General features: G+C 39.8%; 1 protein-coding gene across 5 annotated transcripts in view; it reads left to right on the top strand.

Annotated features, from left to right (window-relative positions):
• LOC126481128 (ras guanyl-releasing protein 3-like) overlaps window positions 1-20197 on the top strand; it is a 448249-nt gene that overhangs the window by 367375 nt on the left and 60677 nt on the right. For all 5 annotated transcript variants that reach the window (XM_050104668.1, XM_050104672.1, XM_050104669.1 and 2 more), the window contains one exon: window positions 3869-4042. In XM_050104668.1, coding sequence (XP_049960625.1) covers window positions 3869-4042 — 174 coding nt within the window. The remainder of the gene's footprint in view (window positions 1-3868; window positions 4043-20197) is intronic.

Raw genomic sequence — 20197 nt, forward strand, 5'->3', positions numbered from 1 at the left:
TTGACATGGATGGGGGTACTGATGTAGCCATCTTTGAGGTGGAGATCAACAGAAAGAAAGGTGGCTTGTTGGACTGAGGAGAACCAGATGAAGTGAATCAGAGAGAAGACGTTGCGATTCTGGAGGAATGTGGATAGAGTGTCTTTATGTAAACATCAATGAATTTGAACCAGGTGAGAGGTTTGGGATTCCGGTTAGGTAGGGTTTCTCAGTGGTCCTATTGGCATTGGATGGTGCCCTGCTGGTGCCCATTGCCATAGCATGGACTTGTTTGTAGATGGTGCCTTCAAGTTGTTTATTGGTTGGAGAAGTCATCAAAGAAAAATGAGGTCAGTCCTTGGTCCATTGCTTTTCTGGCTGTATATCAATGATCTTTCATCCGTACTAAATTCTTGTAACTGCCACAGCTATGTGCTGATGACATCCAGCTGTATTCAACTGTAAGTCCTATGAACATTGGTGCTGCCATATCAGGTATGATATGTATCATTCAGTATCATGAAGGGCAAAAACTTGTGTCTTAAACCAAACTCTAAACTGAGATCCTCACATCACACCAAAAGCTAGGCAGTGACATTTTTGTCCTACACTCCTTATGCTACCCAGTGATCCTGTCATAAAGCAGTAAAAGATATCAGTGTTAAATGAGCACTTAAACAGAGAAGTACAGACTGTTACAGCATGCAGGGACTATCTCTCTTGCCAAAATTTAGAATAATATTTTCACTCAAAAATGAACAAAACTTAGTTCAGTCTTTAGTTGTGTCAAATCTGTACTACTATGATGTAGTTCAAAACTAAACAAATAGTGAAAACTCCTGATGAGTCAAGCTACCCACGAATGTTTGCATAAGATTGGTGTGTACATTTGGTTGTTTGTTCATGCCAGATATTCCTGTGGTCAGCTGGGATGGATACAGCTGGATAGCTTGCTTTCATCATTGGTTTCTTAGGCACTAGTGCCCCTCATACATCTTCTTGCATGTCAAATACCTGCCATGACTCCATAACTACAATCCAGTATCTTGTACATCCAATATCTTGGTTGTACTTGTGCATAACACTAATTCTTTCTACATTTAAGCCATACAGCTCTTGAAAAAACTACCCAGTAAGCTGTCTCACCCAAAAGCACTGACTATATAAGATATTAAAGCTTTACCTGTTAGCATTATTGTAGTCTCTCTATGCATCCCACTTGTCTGCCTGTTGTCCAACAGAGAACCAGTATCTCTATCACAATGACAATACTGTCATGCTTAACTCATGCCTATTATTTCTGGTTTCATTTTCACACATCACCTACTGCCTTACTCAATAATTTCTCACTCTCCTCCAGACCTATCAACTTCTTTTCTAGATTTGAATCCTTCTGTATTGTTGACACTGACAAATGTCTGCTTGTGTCTGTGTACGTGCGGATGGATACGTGTGTGTACGCGAGTGTATACCTGTCCTTTTTCCCCCCTAAGGTAAGTCTTTCCGCTCCCGGGATTGGAATGACTCCTTACCCTCTCCCATAAAACCCATATCCTTTTGTCTTTCCCTCTCCTTCCCTCTTTCCTGATCAAGCAGTCGTTGGTTGCAAAAGCTAGAATTTTGTGTGTATGTTTGTGTTTGTTTGTGTTTCTATCAACCTGCCAGTGCTTTCGTTTGGTAAGTCACATCTTCTTTGTTTTTTGACATATATTTCTGTTAGACATCATTGTTCATTTTCAATAGATAGATGTAATGTGGATATTAGTTAACAGTATATTAATTAGACTGGCATTACTGAAATATTGTATGGTCACTGCTGTATTTTATTAGCATTATTATTATAACTATAATAATAATAATAATTATTATTATTATTATTATGCCCTGTTCATTTGTTACTCATTTTATGAAGTCAACTTACTCAGTGTGCCTGGTTAGTGAAATATATGCATAAATAAATAATTATGCCATGGTTCTTCACAACTCTGGTGTTAACAGTGAATTAATATTAAAAATCTGCATACATTTATCTTTCCTTCTTTGTGACTGATAGTTCAGAAAATTTATTATAATAATGAAATATATTATTTTATAGATTTGAATTTGTGGTTTTTTAAACATGTATGCCAAACTTCCCCTTTCTCTGTATGTCTCCTATAGAAATAAACTGCTAATTTCGTCCTCACTATTCAATTTCTGTATTTCTATGTTTACATGTCAGTCTGACAGATACAATACATTAACATCCATTTTATGTCCTACTGTAATACTTTTCTATGATACACTGCAATTTATTTAACCCATTTCAAACAACCTGACTGATTGAGGAATTTATTGTGCGCATGCTGCAGCAATAAAAATAGAAATTTTAGTCATTTTAGATTGCAGGCTTCTGCTGTCCCACTCAGACCCTCCACACTAATCCAAACTAACTAACCTTCAGCTGCATGTAAACTGAGAAGTCATTATAATACATTAACATATATCACACTGATATTAAAAAATTATAGTTCTAGTAGTTCTCCTTTGTGAAGCTGAAAACCTGAGTTGAAAAATAATTACGGCCAACATTTGATCTTCTGCTTGTACTTAAACAGATACTGACAGCTAGTTTCAACTCTTTACTCTTAATGAAATTATAGTAATAGCAATCACACTGACAATAATAATCAAATATGAGATGTGTTTTTAAAGTACGTATCATTTTTAAATTCTGCTGCTGCAGTGCCGCAGTCAGCATTTGGCACATGCACACTGTGTACCACACTCTGTTGACAAGTCACAGATGCCAATTACAGACTGATCTGATGTATTTACATTTATTTGTGAGTATTTTAAATGCCTTCTCCAATTGAAAATCCTGCCGACTGTGAAACACACACTGCAATTTATTTTATTAGTGCTAAAGGTATGAAAGCAGCCAAAATTCATCATCAGGTTAATTAATTATATGGAGAAAACAGTGTGAGTGATGGGATGGTACAGAAGTGAGGGAGAGCTTTTAAAGATGTACGTACAAATGTGTGTGATGAGGAACAAAGTGGGTGACTTTCAGTTATTACTTATCATTTGGCTGGTAACAACTTGATCACCCTCCATACAGCCCCAAAGTAGTACCCAGTGGCTTCCATGTGTCCCTACACTTGAACAAGCATTTGGGTGCACAGAGCCATGACAATAATGAAAATGTCAAAATGACCATTTTGCAATGTTTGTCTAATCAAGTGACAGATTTCTATGAGGTGGTATTCAAAAGCTGGTTGTACAGTATGATGAGTCCCTTAATACTGGTGGGAATTATGTAGAACAACCGAGCGAGGTGGCGCAGTGGTTAGACACTGGACTCGCATTCGGAAGGACGACGGTTCAATCCCGCGTCTGGCCATCCTGATTTAGGTTTTCCGTGATTTCCCTAAATCACTCCAGGCAAATGCCAGGATGGTTCCTCTGAAAGGGCACGGCCGACTTCCTTCCCCATCCTTCCCTAATCCGATGAGACCGATGACCACGCTGTCTGGTCTCCTTCCCCAAACCAACCAACCAACCAACTATGTAGAAAAGTAGATTAAAGTACAGGTTTTCATGTAAAGATAACACTGCTGAGAAAAGTCTACTTGTTTTATTTATATTTCAAAATGGTACTTACTTAAAAAACATATATCATGATAATATTAAGTATGAGTACTAACTTGAAATACTTGGAAGATAATGCCTGCCATGTGATAGTGAACATTTGTCTTTATTCTGCTGTAAAGGAGAAAAAAAGAAAAAAAAATCATGCAGTATATATCAGAGCCATATCCATAACTTGTGCGTCTGTAGTATCTCCTTTAAAAAATCCTTATGTACTAGTTTTGATGAATAATCTCAAACCTATTTTTTATTCCAGTTCACGGATTTCAAAAAATATGCTGAAACTGGATCTCTTCGGGAGACCCCAAAACTGGAACGCTCTGTAGCTTTGTTTAATGGACTTACTCAATGGATACAGTGCATGGTCCTCAGCAGAACAACACCTCTACAAAGAGCTGAAGTCATGGTGAAGTTCATTGAGGTTGCAAAGGTGCAAAAAGTTCTTTTTCATTTGCTGTTGGTAATTTAAAGTAGTTTAACTGTTCAAGAATTATTATGTTACAGAAGTAAATGGCTCCTTGATGTCAAGCAAGCTCAAATTGTAGAACTCAGATAATATTTTGGCGATATATGGTGCTGCCATCATTAGGTGATCTGATGTATTGGATGGAGCAGCACAGATGTGGAAAAACTATAAAGCATCCTCAGAATTGTGGTGCCTCCCAGTACATCAGCTCTCCTGATGATGGAAGAATGAGTTAATGCCAAAATATAATGTGAGTTTCACCATTTTGCTTTGCTGGCCACCTGACAATGAATCAGTTATATGACATGTCAGAAAGCCTCATAAATTACCTTTTCTATTAGACTCATTGAGATTTGCAACTATCAAATGTTAGTTCACATCATAGTTTAACTCATTTCTTGTATGTAAGAAGGCAAACAGATACTGTAATATATTTAAGAATAAACAATGGAAACTGTAAAGGGTGTTCTACCAAAACTAACACTGGGTTGAATGCATGAGATATATTTTACAGTAATTCTATGCAACGGAGATATTACAATTATGCCTCCCAGCTCTATTTTCTCCAGATTGGGGATTCAGTATATAAACATATCAAACAAGTAACACTACCAAAGTCAAATAACTTTTAAGCGTGATGGAACTATGGCATTACAACCATTTTAGAAAACAAAATTCATTTAGCAAGATTTAAAATAAAAACTGTAGAATAACATCACTTTGTTAATGATGAGAACTTGCCAGTAATGACAAAAAATAACTTTACACAGAAGCTACTCCTTCGGCAGGGTCCAATTGGGCACATAGTGGGAGGTATGAGGGGAGGGGGGGAGGGAGGGGAGGGGAGGGGGTCTTGGTTTGCTTGTGGGAGCTCCAATGTTGAGCACATTATGATGGAGGCCCTTAGGGAAATAGCATTTAGGACTAGAAAGATGATCAATGTACACCAGGTAAGTGAGATGAGGAGAAGGTCTTACCAACAGTTATAGAGAGCAGCATGGCATCATCTTCAAATTGTAGCTCATGTTGGCACCAATGATTCCTGTCACTTGGGTTTTGAGACCATCATCAGTCCATGTGAGTGGCTGGCAGAAATGATTAAGAATGGTGGCTTTGAGGGATGCAACCAGAGCTTAGAATTTGCAGTGTCGTACCCATTATTGACTGGGGTCACTTGGTTTAAAGCCAAGTGGAGGATCTCAACCAGGGGCTCCATCAATTCTCTGACAGTCTTGGCTGCAAATTTCTGGGCCAGCTACATGGAAAGCACAGTGATTGTGGGGAGCATCTGATTTTTTTTAGACTGTGTCATAATTTGAGGTGCTCCGATGAATGCTCACCAGTCAACATGCAGAGAGTGAAATCAGATTGTGTACAAAACAGTCTTGAGCAGCTACTTCAACAACACAAACCCACTGAAAATAACTTAGACCTTCTAGCTACAAACAGACCTGACCTTATTGACAATGTCAGTATAGAGACGGGGGATTATTGATCATGACATCATCGTAGCAGCAATGTTTACTACTGTTAATAAATAACCCATCAAGGAGGCTAGGAGAGTTTTTATGCTGGAAAGAACAGATAAGCAAGAAAGGAGGGAAGGAAGATGAGGGTTTGACAATGAGGCCGTTAGTGATGGAGCACAAGTTCGGATTGTTTCTGTTAAGGATGGGGAAGGAAATCAGCTGCACAATTTTGAATGAACCATTCCAGCATTTGTCTGCAAGGATTGAGGGAAGTCATGGAAAACCTAAGTCTGGATGGCCAAATGCAGATTCGAACTGCCATCCTCCCAAATGCAAGTCCATTGTGCTAAACATTGCACCACCACGTTTGGTTTGGACATTGAAAGGATATCATTTAGTTCCAATATGATGAACATAAAGGAACTATGGGCAAATTTTAAACTGATTGTAAATTATTAAGTATGTTCCAAGTATGTGCCAAGTAAGTATTAAGCATGAAAAAATACCAATGTGTTTTACTAACAAAATTCTGAAAATGCTGAGGAAACAGATATTACTGCACACTCTGTTCAAAAAAGAATGCAGGAACACTGACAGGCAAAAGGTAGTAAGAATTCATGCATCTACAAAAAGATTGATGCATGAAGCATGCAACAACCTCCATCATCATACATTAACAAAAGATCTTGTCAAGAACCCAAGAAAATTCAAATCCTATATAAATTTGCTACTAAGTGGGTCAAAAATTTTTATTTAGTCACTCATAACCCTGTTTAGTGTGGCATTAAAAGACAGCAAAAAGAAAGCTGAAGTTTTAAATTTCAGTTCAAAAAATCATTTACATAGGACTGTCATAGAGATATACCTGTATTATCATTCGACCACCTGCACAGAAACCTATAAGGAGGACATATAAATAGGAATCCCTGGCATTAAGAAGCAACTGAAAAGGCTGACAGCAAATAAGTCACCAGACCCTTATGGAATCCCAGTTTGGTTTTACAGAGAGTACTGTTCAGCATTGGCCCCTTGCTTAGCTTGCATTTATCACTAATCTCTCATCCAATTCAAAATCCCAGTTGACTGGGAAAAAAGTCAGGCGGCTCCTGAATATAAGAAGGGCAAAAGAACTGACTTAAAAAATTACAGACCAATATCCTTATCATCAGTTTGCTGCAAAATTACTTGTACATAATGCAAGTTCAAATATAATAAATTATCTTGAGGCAGAAAATCTTCTGTCTGCAAATCAACACAGATTTGTAACGTATCACTCAAGCAAAACTTAGCTTGCCCTTTTCATGCACAATATCCTGTGAGCCATGGACAAAGGGCAACAGGCAGATTCTACATTCCTAGATTCCCAGAAAGCAGGTGTGACAGTTCCCCACTGCATTGTTTTAAGGTAGGTCTGAGCATATGAAAAAGGTTCTCAGCCATGTGATTGGTCTGAAGACTTCTTAAGTAGTAGAATGCAGTATATTATTCTAGACACTGAGCATTCATCAGAAACAAGTGTATCATCAGGAGTGCCCCAGGGGTGTGCAATAGGATTGCTACTCTTTTCTATATACATAAATGGACTGATGAATAGGGTCAGCAGCAATCTGCAGCTGTTTGCTGATTACACTGTGCTGTAAAGGAAAGTGTCATTGTTGAGTGCCTTATACATAATTTATATTTGATGTGATGAATGGCAGCTCGCTCTAAATGTAGAAATATGTAAGTTATTGCACATCTTGTAATGTTCAAATGAAACATTGGTGGTGTACCACTTGACAAAGACACTTTCATTAAATATCTGAGCATAATGGTGCAAAGTGATGTGAAATGGAATGAGCTTGTAAGGTTGGTAGAATGGAAGATGAATAGACAACTTCAGTTAATGCAGAGAATACTTGGAAAGTACAGCTCATCTATAAAGTAGATTCTTGAAGACTATTTAAGTGTTTGGAAACACCACCAGACAAAATTAAGAAAAGACATGAAAGCAATTAAAAAGAATGCTGCTAAACTTGTTACCAGCAGATTTAATCAACATGTGGGTATTGCATAAATGGTCCTTGAACTCAAATGGGAATCTCTGGAGGTGAAACATTATTGAGAAAGTTTAGAGAATTGTCATTTGCGGCTGACTGCAGAATGATTCCGCCACCACCAATGTATACTTTTTGCATAAGAACCAGAAAGACAAGAGAAATTAAGGCTCATAGAGGCATATAAACAGTCATTTTTCCCTTACCCCATTTGCAATTGGAACAGGAAAGAGAATAGCTAGTAGTGGCACATGGTATGCTCTGACATGCAAAACATGGTGTAGCCGTAGATCAGCTAAGGCAACATATTACTTACAGATATTAATGTAACAGTGTATATACGCAGACAAGCAAAAAAAAATTGAGATTTCTCAGTTCAAAATACTCTTTTTCCTAGGTGAAAAATACACTTTTTCCATGTTAAGTGACAGTAGCAGATATTCTGAGCATAGGACACACGATGCAGTTAACCAATAGCAACATCACTGTTCAGTAGCATGGACACACAAATAGGAAAAGTTAATGTTTTAAATTAATATACATAGTGTAGCTATAAGAAAAGCCAAGCTTGCACATATGATATTGGTATTGGGTTTTGTACAATAGTAGTGAAGTGCAGTCTATGAAGAAGATTGCTTAGAAATCACTTGTGTGACTACTTCTTGAATATTGCTCAAGTATATGGGAGCTGTATCACATAGGATTAACAGCAGATATTGAATGTATACAGAGAAGGGCAGCATGAATTGTCACAGGTTTGTTTAATCTGTATGAGTGTGTCACAGAGATATTGAAGGACTGAACTGGAAGACTCATGAAAATAGATGTAAACTATCCCAAGAAATTCTATTAACAAAATTTCAAGAACCGGCTTAAAATGATTATTCTAAAGATATACTACAACCATCTATGTATTACTCACATAGGGAACTTGAGGCTAAGATTAGAATAATTACTGCATGCACAGAGGCATTCAAACAATCATTCTTCCAACACTCCGTATGTGAATGGAATAGGAAGAAACCCTAATAACTAGTACAATGGGATGTACCCTCTGCCATGCAACTCACAATGGTTTGCAGAGTATAGATGTAGATGGTCTTGAAGATTAATAAGCTACAAGAAAAGTTAATAAATATCTAGTCTTTTGGGCTTGAAATTCTTCTAAGTGGCTGGGCCTCTAAGTGTTAAGTTTTAAGTGAGAGTCAAATGCTCTGTGATTTAAGAAATTCATCATATACGTAACATAATTCATCTTTCATAAAAGGAAATTTACTTTTAAAGTAATGTTTGTCAAACCACCATTTGCAAAGTTTTACCATGACCTGTTAGAAATAGGTTCCTTTCAGTAGTTACCACAGACAATGCCACAGAGTACCAGAAAATGGGCATTATGGCACAAGTGCAGCTACACTCCTGGAAATGGAAAAAAGAACACATTGACACCGCTGTGTCAGACCCACCATACTTGCTCCGGACACTGCGAGAGGGCTGTACAAGCAATGATCACACGCACGACACAGCGGACACACCAGGAACCGTGGTGTTGGCCGTCGAATGGTGCTAGCTGCGCAGCATTTGTGCACCGCCGCCGTCAGTGTCAGCCAGTTTGCCGTGGCATACGGAGCTCCATCACAGTCTTTAACACTGGTAGCATGCCGCAACAGCGTGGACGTGAACCGTATGTGCAGTTGACGGACTTTGAGCGAGGGCGTATAGTGGGCATGCGGGAGGCCGGGTGGACGTACCGCCGAATTGCTCAACACGTGGGGCGTGAGGTCTCCACAGTACATCGATGTTGTCGCCAGTGGTCGGCGGAAGGTGCATGTGCCCGGACCGCAGCAACGCACGGATGCACGCCAAGACCGTAGGATCCTACGCAGTGCCGTAGGGGACCGCACCGCCACTTCCCAGCAAATTAGGGACACTGTTGCTCCTGGGGTATCGGCGAGGACCATTCGCAACCGTCTCCATGAAGCTGGGCTACGGTCCCGCACACCGTTAGGCCGTCTTCCGCTCACGCCCCAACATCGTGCAGCCCGCCTCCAGAGGTGTCGCGACAGGCGTGAATGGAGGGACGAATTGAGACGTGTCGTCTTCAGCGATGAGAGTCGCTTCTGCCTTGGTGCCAATGATGGTCGTATGCGTGTTTGGCGCCGTGCAGGTGAGCGCCACGATCAGGACTGCATACGACCGAGGCACACAGGGCCAACACCCGGCATCATAGTGTGGGGAGCGATCTCCTACACTGGCCGTACACCACTGGTGATCGTCGAGGGGACACTGAATAGTGCACGGTACATCCAAACCATCATCGAACCCATCGTTCTACCATTCCTAGACCGGCAAGGGAACATGCTGTTCCAACAGGACAATGCACGTCCGCATGTATCCCGTGCCACCCAACGTGCTCTAGAAGGTGTAAGTCAACTACCCTGGCCAGCAAGATCTCCGGATCTGTCCCCCATTGAGCATGTTTGGGACTGGATGAAGCGTCGTCTCACGCGGTCTGCACGTCCAGCACGAACGCTGGTCCAACTGAGGCGCCAGGTGGAAATGGCATGGCAAGCCGTTCCACAGGACTACATCCAGCATCTCTACGATCGTCTCCATGGGAGAATAGCAGCCTGCATTGCTGTGAAAGGTGGATATACACTGTACTAGTGCCGACATTGTGCATGCTCTGTTGCCTGTGTCTATGTGCCTGTGGTTCTGTCAGTGTGATCGTGTGATGTATCTGACCCCAGGAATGTGTCAATAAAGTTTCCCCTTCCTGGGACAATGAATTCACGGTGTTCTTATTTCAATTTCCAGGAGTGTACAATGATGCAGAAGTCCATATGTTTATATGTATATGGCATTTTGAGATGTTACATTACATCATAAAAGAAACAGGACATCAGAGGATACTCCAAGAGCATCAGAACTTCATAAAACATACTAAAATTCATAATTCAGCTTAAAGTGCACATTTGTATGTCCAGATTCACAATGAAGTAGGCCCCAACCTGATATCAAGCTTTTCATTGTGGTTTTTGGGATGCAAATTTTCTTGGAGTACCAGTACTGTATTATCTCATGTTCTTAGTATGGCATAATGTTATATGTGCCAGAAGATGAAAAAGTGCACTTGAAATTAAGTGAACAGTTGAAATTAGCCAGTAGTGTGGAATGAAACACTTCGTTTCAAAGAAATTGACTGCCTCTGTGGAAAAGATTAATAAAAGCCAAATTTCTTCAGCAAACGTACAAAAATAACTTCATTTTCTGCTAGGTGATTGATGCGAAACTGCCAAAAACATGGAAATAAAATAAAATTAGAAAACAAACTAATAACATTTTTAACTTTCCATAACTATGTGAATGTATTTTAATTTACTTGATAGCTTCCGGCTACAGAAATCTGTTTTCTTTCCATTTAAACAAAGTGGAAACAACAAAATTCACTAAATGTAAACACAGGTTCATGGAGACTACCCCTCTGCACTACAACCCAGACTGCCCTGCGCATGCATGAATCTAACAACTTGGGTGTGCCAAAAAATTTTTTTGGGTAGGATCTGGCTGTTTATTGCTACTGCTGATACAGTTAACAGTAGCCAGAAGTGGGAGAAAGTACTGCTGATATGCCACTCAACTGTGCATGTGCGTGAGCCCACGGTCAACTGCTCAAATGATGTAAACAGTTGTGATGTCATACTCATCAAAAGCAGTTTGTTGTTATGAAGTATTTGCCCTAAAGCCAATGAAACTGTGGGCTCTTGTGCACTTGTCGCTAATAGGGTACCTACAGGATGCAGCATTCTCGGATTGCTATACAACAATTCAAACAAATAACATTAGTAGTTTTATTTCTAGAAAGCTACTGATAATACTTAACTTTGGATATTTACCAGTAGTAGTCAAAAATGAGGGAAGACTTGCAATATTATTTAGAGTCCTTGATATGTGAACTGTTCAGGCAAGTTGACATGTCACTGATAACTAACACCCACAATCTGGTGCTGATCTGTGCAGTCGAGGCTAGCAGGAGCATTGCTTATATTCCCTTCTTCCAGGTGTTGCACTTGGCGTGGCATAGTCCAATTCCGCACACCATTGGCTGACGTTTCTTCATCGCTTTCTTTGGTCTTGCATACTGTGTCTTTGTTCCAGTGCTTGTGGTTACGCCAGAAGATTCCTCCCTCCCAAAGCAATGGACCGTTGTTGTGTCTGGAGTGTGATCACAGCGGGGGATGCAGGAGCTTGGATGCTCTGATGAGCTGGAAGCTGTGGCTGCAGAGGACGTCCAGCTCCCAGCCATATTCCACCATCTGGTCTATTCTCTGGCGGAAACATCCCCCAGAAAATGACCAAAAGGGTACACGTCTACCTCCTGCTGTCATGAACTACATTAAGGCAGTGACTGCTGCAGTGTGAGTGGTTCCAGCTCCATTGGTAGGCTGAGAGGAGACGGAGGAAGTGAAGGCTCCATCTCCATGGGGTCGTCCCGCAGTGTCGTGTTGACACCCTCTGGTGGCTGCTGTGGCCGCACAGTCCTCTGGACCCATGAATCTGGGGGAAGAGGGACTGAAAGATTATCATGTACATGACAGAGGTGAAGTCGGTTTTGATGGTGTCACTGCAAACCATCTGGACCTGAAACAAGAAACATGCAAGCGTGAAGTCAACGGGCTATCTCACCTTGCACCCATCATCTGTTTCCACTAAAAGCTCTGTAAAAGACAATATCATGTGTAGCAAAGTGATACTTGCGGCCTTCCTGCAGCACTGGATGCTGAGGAGGGTGAAGCAGGTGGAGAAGTGTGTGGTGGCAGCAGCCATGAAGCAATTCTGCCGGCAGTGGTCCATCTCATGGGTGCAAATTATACGAAGTGAGAAACAGTTGCAATGCTTGATTCCTGGTGTGAGCAGAGAGAAGTTTGGCCACCTGCTGCTTGAATGTTCTGACAAAATGTTCCACTTCACCATTTGACTGTGGATGGAACGGTGCATTAGTTAGATGCTGTATGCCATTGCATTCACAGAACGTTTCAAATTCATTTGACGTGAAATGAGGACCGTTGTCTGACACTATTACTTCAGGTAAACCTTCTAGGCAAAAGATCAGTGACAACACCTGAATTGTGCTATTTGATGTTGTTGAGTTCATTGGCATAGCAAAAGGAAACTTTCTGTATGAGTCAACCACAATTAACCAACAAGTGTTCCAAAAGGGCCCCGCAAAGTCCATGTGCACATGTTGCCATGGCGATTGTGACTTAGGCCAAGTAGAGAGCTTTTGTAGTAGAGTGGGCTGATTTTCTGTACACACATCGCATTGTGACATCATCTGTTCTATTTGGGCATCTATACCCTGCCAAGTACAGTGTCGATGCACTAACTATTTCATACAAACAATCCCCCAGTGTCCCTGGTGAAGTAACTGCAAAACTTCTTTGTGAAAAGCTTTAGGGATCAACACATGTGACTGTCCACTGTCATTTTGTACAAGAATCACACCTTTTTGTACAGTGAGGCTATGCCAATGTGCAAAGTATCAGCACACTGCAGAGTTCTTTATCCTATGCAAAGAACGAGGCCACAATGTGCAAATGTATTTGAGAAAATGTTGAAATGTGGATCAGCTTCCATGGCCTATGCAATTTTCTTATAGTCCAGCAGAAAAGACTGAAGCAATTTGAATCCTGAGCATCAATGTGACAACAAAAGTGTCAAAGTCTGTATCAGGGCCAATCAGAAGACATGAAAGTGTATCCGCATTACCATGTTCAGCAGTTGGATGATACACAATGATACACAATCTTATACTGGTATTGAGACAACAACAAAGCCCATCTTTACAATTTTTGGGCAGTTTGCACAGGAACCAGTTTCATTGGATAAAACAAGGACTGCAAAGGCTTGTGATCCATTACTAAATAGAATTTTGTGCCATACAAATAGTGATGGAATTTTGTGATGCCGTACACAATAGCCAAAGCCTCTTTTTCAATTTGTGAATAGTTACACTGAGCTTTGGACAACACTTTTAATGCAAAAGCAGTAGGTCTCTCTTTATCACCAATTCTGTGTGAAAGCACTGCATCGATTCTGTAGGAGGAAGCATCAACTTGCAATAAAACTGGTTTTTCAGGATCAGAGTAAACTAAGCATTTATCACTGAGAAATGCATCTTTAAGTTTTTGAAAAGCTACTTGGCACTCATCTGTCCAAACAAAGGGGACATTCTTGTGATGCAAGTGATGCAATGGAGCTGAAATTTGTGCAGAATTTGGTACGAACTGAATATAATAGTTCATTTTCCCTAAAACTGACTGAAATTCTGTGATATTGCAAGGAACCAGCATATCTCATGTGGCTAACAAATGCGATTGCTGATGATGTACACCTTGACTGTTTATGATGTGACCAAGATACTGCAATTTGGGTTTAAAAAAATCACACTTGTCCAGTCAACACTTTAGTCCTACATCAGATAACACACACAACAAAGCACGCAAATTTGCAATGTATTCTTGAGGTGTATGATCTGCTATTACAATATTGTCCAAATAGTTTGAACAGTTTGGCACTTGTGCAGTGAGCTGTTCCAAATATTGTTGGAAAATGGTGGGTGCAGAAGCACTGCCAAAAGGCAAATGCAAATATTTAAAAACAGCCCAAATGAGTATTTACTACACACACTGTTTTAGATTCTTCATTGAGCGGTATCTGAAGATACTTGTCACACAAATCAAATTTTGAAAAGTAGCATCCAGTGCCTCATTTGTCCATGAGATCCTCTGGGCGTGGCAATGGATAAGTATCAATTACAGTTTGTGTGTTGACTGTAAACGTAAAATCAATACAGAGGCGAATGCGACCTGAACATTTGGGGAGCAAAACCAGTGGACTTGCCCACTGACAAGCTGATATGGGTGCAATAACTCCACTATCTTGCAATTCTTTAAGTTCAGCCATGACTTCGTCTTGTAATGCAATGGGAACCATTCTGGCCTAGCAAAATTTCGGCTGAGCATTGTTTTTCAGAGTAATATTGCAACAAAACTGTTAGCTTTGCCTAAATCTTCAGAAAAGAGTTCCGGGAATTCTTTTAGCAAGCTAGCTACACTGTCTTTGGCATTGAAGGCAGACACTCACAACACATTGTCCTGAATGTTAAAGCCAAACAAGTCAAAAGAATCAAGATCAAATATGTTCTCACAACCGTGTGATTGTAGCACTGTAAAAGTCACTGTTCGCACATGTGAGCAATACATGGGAGGCAAAGTACATGTTCCGAGAACGAGAATGTCTCGTCCATTATAAGCCATCAGTTGCGTGCTATTTTTAGACAGGTGTGGGGAGCCTAACAGTTCATCTGTGCGACGATTTAGCACTGTGACAGAGGCACCCCTGTCCAACTGAAATTTTCCACGTTTCCCACAAATAAGCAAATGAACAAAAAGTTTGTTTGACTGATGTATCACCAATGAAACTGTATGCTTGCTAGTTGCAGACTTGGAATATACTGCATTAATGACATGGGCCTTGTGATGAGATTTTTGTGAGTGGACTGAATTCTGATGTTTGTTCCATTGCAAACATACAGATTGCACGTGTCCTTTCCGTCCATAAGTGTAACACTGAGCTAGTTGGGAGGGGCTGTCTTGGCATTTGTGTCATGTATAACAGCAAGGACAAGGCTTAATTCAGTTTGTCTGTGTAGCCACCTGTTTAGCGAACTGCTTATGCAGCATCAACAATTGTTTACTTGGCATGGCTAGCGTGCACCACCTGTGTGGAATGGGACACAACCCAACAAATAGTTGGCTGCTCAAATGTATGAGCCAACAAGGCACTGGAATCATACTGATATAATATTTGCACTACCTGCTGAAATGATGAATTAGACTGTTTCAAAATTTGTTCACTGATTTTGACATCAGGCACATTGTACACGATAACATTGTGCAACATTACATCTGAATATAAAGCATTGCAAGCACATTTGAATTTGCATTTTCTTGTTGTATCCTGCAAATCTGTTACTCACTCACGATAAGTTTGTTCTGACTGTTTTTTGCAATTAAAGAATTAATCCCTAGTTGCTACCACATTCACTTGTTGGTCATAATAGTTTGTTAGTGAGTCTATCACTGCGTCATATGACAGTTCACTCGAAGTGATGTTAGGAAAGAGTTTCTGAATTAATCTGAACACTGCACTTCCTAGTGTTGATAATAGATAAGGAAGTTTCACAGTACTTGGTACATTATGGGTGAGTAAATGTGTCTCAGACTGTGAGAGCCACTCGATCCATTCCTCTTCCTGTTCACAAAATTGTTGCAAAGGTGCTATAGCCGCTGTAGTAGGTGGTAATTGTTCTGGCAGGCACGCGGCATTTGCCAGTAGCTGCTGCATCGTATTGAGCAGGGTAGAAATCTGGTTTGCCTGAAACTGAAGCATCTGAATTAGCTTTGTGGCATCTAATGATCTAATGCTCGCAGGTGTGGCACCTGAACTGAGGGAGGGGGGGGGGGGGGGGGTAATGTTGGAAGACAAAAATGCAACAAGCAGACAAAATGCCCACCTGAAAACACATATTAGCAAAATGACAAACTGTTAAAGTTATATGCACCCCTGCAAAGTAAAGACAAGAGAGAATTAAGGCACCTTAAAAAAAATGGCTATGGCCGTTGGCACATAGTTTGGTTGACGACTCTTCGCCAGTTGTGGGGTCATGCCCACTTTTCGCTAATAGGGTGCCTACAGAATGCAGTGTTCTCAGAATGCTATAAAAAAATTCAAACAAATAACATTAGTAGTTTTATTTCTAGAAAGCAATTGACAATACCTAACTTTGGAGATTTACAAGTAGTAGATGCAAATGAGTGGTGACTTGCAGTATAATTTAGAGTCCTTGATATGTGAACTGTTCAGGGAAGTTGACACACGTCACTGATAACAAACGTCCATGATCCAGTGCTGATCTGTGTGACCGAGGCTACCAGGAGCATTGCTTATATTCCCTTCTTCCAGGTGTCGCTCTTGGTGCAGAAAAAAATGGCACATTTCTTTTGTAACCTAAGTTTTATTTTAGTTTTTTCCTCTTGTTTACATTTTATTGCTGCAGCACTATTCTGCAATAGTGCAGTACAGTAAAATTCTTTGTTATGGTATCAGTCCTTACCAGTCAAAATTACAAAAAATTAACTGAAAAATAGAACAATGAAAAATTCCTGGAATTCTAAAAAAAATCCTAGGGTTCACCTGGTTTCCTCCCAGATGAAAAAAAAAAAACCTGTGTTAATCCGGATTTCCCGGCTGGCCCAGGCTGTTTATACCATGAATAAACATCAGTAAGGACAGGAACAAGATTCTCCAACAGAATGTTAAAATAAGTAATTGTCACTTAATTTGGTGTGTAACTAATGACTGTGGTGTTAATGGAAATTATACACCCCAGGACAAACAGGAACTCTGGGAAATACCCGGAATTTTTTCATCCAGGAGAAACCCGAGATTTTTATAGAATTCCAGGAATTTTTCATTGTTCTATTTCTCATTAATTTTTTTTGTAATTTGGCAGAGGGTACATCCCATTGTACCAGTTGTTAGGGTTTCTTCCTGTTCCATTCACATGTGGAGTACGGGAAGAATAACTGTTTGAATGTCACTGTGCGTGCAGTAATTAATGTAACCTTATCCTCATGATACAGGGACTTGTAGTCTGTCCTTAGAATAATAATTTAAAGCTGGTTCTTGAAATTTTATTAGTAAAATTACTCAGGATAGTTTACATCCATCTTCAAGAGTCTTCAATATCACATTCCCACAGATTACACAAACCTGTGACCATTCGTGCTGCCCTTCTCTGTATATGTTCAATATCTGCTGTTAGTCATATGTGCTATGGATCCCATACACTTAAGTAATATTCTAGAAGTGTTGCACGAGTGATTTGTGAGCAGTCATATTTGTGGACCGATTGCTCTTCCCCAGTATTCTACCAATGTCAATGCCAATATCACATGTGCAAGCTTAGCATTTCTTGCAATTACACTACATAAAGGGTGTACCAAAAAGAATCACCTGATTTGGCATGTCTATATTTCTGAAACTAATAAACATATAGAATTAATTTTGTCTTTTGATGAATGGGACATTCAAAAGGGGTTTTTATTTTTTTATTTATTTATTTTTTTTTTTTTTTTGTACCTTTTCATAAGTGTTCGATATGCCCTTCTTGCAATACATGGCATATGCCAATGTGGTATTCAAATTGTTCCCACACTGCAGCAAGGGTGTCTTGAATTACAGCTTCCACAGCTGCTGTTATGTGATGTCTCAGTTCACTCATTGTTGTTGGTAATGGAGGCACATAAACAGAGTCTGCTGAAATAATCACATACAGTCAGGTCTGGTGACCTTGGAGGCCAGTAATGTAAAGCTGAATCATTTGGTCAATTGTGACCAATCCATTGCTCAGCAGTCCTCTTATTTAAAAATTCTCACACTTCCAGTGGCCAGAATGGTGATGCCCCATCCTGCTGGTAAATGAAGTTATTTGAATTAGTTTCCAACCATGGGAAAAGAAAGTTCTCAAGCATATCGAGATATGTGCTTCTTGTAACAGTGTTCTTGGCAAAGAAAAATGGACCATACACCTTTTCCCGTGAAACTGCATGAAACACATCAAATTTTGGAGAGTCCCTCTCATGTTGCACAACTTCATTTGGCTATTCTGTACCCCACATTCTCACATTATGATGGTTCACCTTTCCACTTAAATGGAATGTTGCCTCATCACTAAACACTAAAAGTGGAGGAAAACTGGCATCCTCCATCTTGCCAAGAACGAAATTACAGAGCTCCACACATTGTTGTTTGTTATGTTTATAAAGAGTTTTCACTAGCTGAATTTTGTATGATTTCATGTGTTAAATTTCGATGCAACACATGCCACATGGACATCAGGGCATATTGAGCTGTCGAGCTGTACGATGAATGGATTTCTGCTGACTGCTTGTGAAACTAAGGTGGATCCGTTCGACATTTGTGTCAGACACTCATGGATGGCCCAGCAATTTGCCTTTACACAAACAACCTGTTTCTTGGAATTATTCATGCCATTGTCTAATACACTGTGCTGTAGGAGGATCCACACCATACCTAGTATGAAAATCATGCTGAATAGCTATTACTGACTCGCATTGCACAAAACATAGAACACAAAATGCTTTTTGTTGTCCTGACACCATTTTTACTACAACTCAAGTTGGTGCACACTGCTGCTATCTAGCAGGAACTGTGTGAAAGCCAACAGTTCACACACTATCTGAAATAACATAATAGTTATGATTTTTTAAAAATCGGATGATTCTTTGATCCTCACTGTATAAACCATTAACTTTTCCTATTTTTGTGTTCACACTACTGAGTAGTGATGTTGCTATTGGCTGACTACAACACACTTCCTGTAATCTGAATATCTGCTGTCATCAACTGGTGGGATCACATGACATGAGCTATTATTGGCTTACAAAAGCACATTGTGATTTCAATTTCAATGCTTCAGAAACTAATGTGTGCAGTGGAACTCGAATTTATACTTTTTTGATGTGAAAATATGGAGCTTATGTGTTGCTCCACATCAAAGCTCTTTCCAAAACGCTTTTTTTTAAAAAAAAAAAAAAAAAAAGTTCCAGAGAGTTCTAAACCTTAACCATTCAAAGGACTGATGAGTTTTACAGTTCAAGGGAATATATGCTGTCACTTAACATGTAAAAAGTGTATTTTCACCTGAGAAAAAGAGTATTTTTAGCTGAGAAAACTGGAAAAAAAATCCAGGAATATTTTTTGCTTGTCCCCGTGTACACCCTGTCAGTGCCTTTTATGACATAACAAGAAATATAGTAAAATCTTGTGAACCCACTCCAGTGTAAAATGCCCAGTGTAAAACGCACTTTGTCTCCAGCCCCACAGAATCTGTCATAAAGTTAGTCTGAGACTTTTCGGACACTAACAAAAAAATATTTTTGTAAGTTACCACTACTAGTGTTTTGCATACATTATTTATTTTGTAGTGAATCAGTATTCGTGGTTCACAGTTGTGCTGAAGAATACATCACCCCCTGAACTTCATTGCATATCCACACAAATAAAGATGCGTTTCTGAGAATTTTCAGAAGCTGCCATTGTCCTTTGCATAATGTATGAGCAATTTGTAGCAAATTGGCATCTGTGATTTAGTTACCATAGCACATTTTCTAACATGTTGTGTTACACCTTGTTTTCCCTTAAAGAGGAGTAGCCCTATATAATATCTGCATTTATCATAAATTAACTCTGTTTTTGAGTTTTCTAACAACTATAATTAACCTCAAAACATTTTAGGAAACAAGTAGTTTTTTCCACAGGTTTTTGTGTTACCTTAATAGGAATCTCATTTTGTGTTTTTGCTTCAATTAGTACAGGGAATTAGCAACTTTGTAGCTCAACAGATTAAAAGATAATCAGTGAGCTTAATTTAAAGTTATTTGTTTACTGCCTTGCAATAGATTGCTCCAACAAAATGCAGCCCCACTGTGAATGCTGTTCCTGAAAAGAGGATGAGTTAGTTGATGTTC

Source organism: Schistocerca serialis, chromosome 5, assembly GCF_023864345.2.
Source record: "Schistocerca serialis cubense isolate TAMUIC-IGC-003099 chromosome 5, iqSchSeri2.2, whole genome shotgun sequence".
Lineage (NCBI taxonomy): Eukaryota > Metazoa > Arthropoda > Insecta > Orthoptera > Acrididae > Schistocerca > Schistocerca serialis.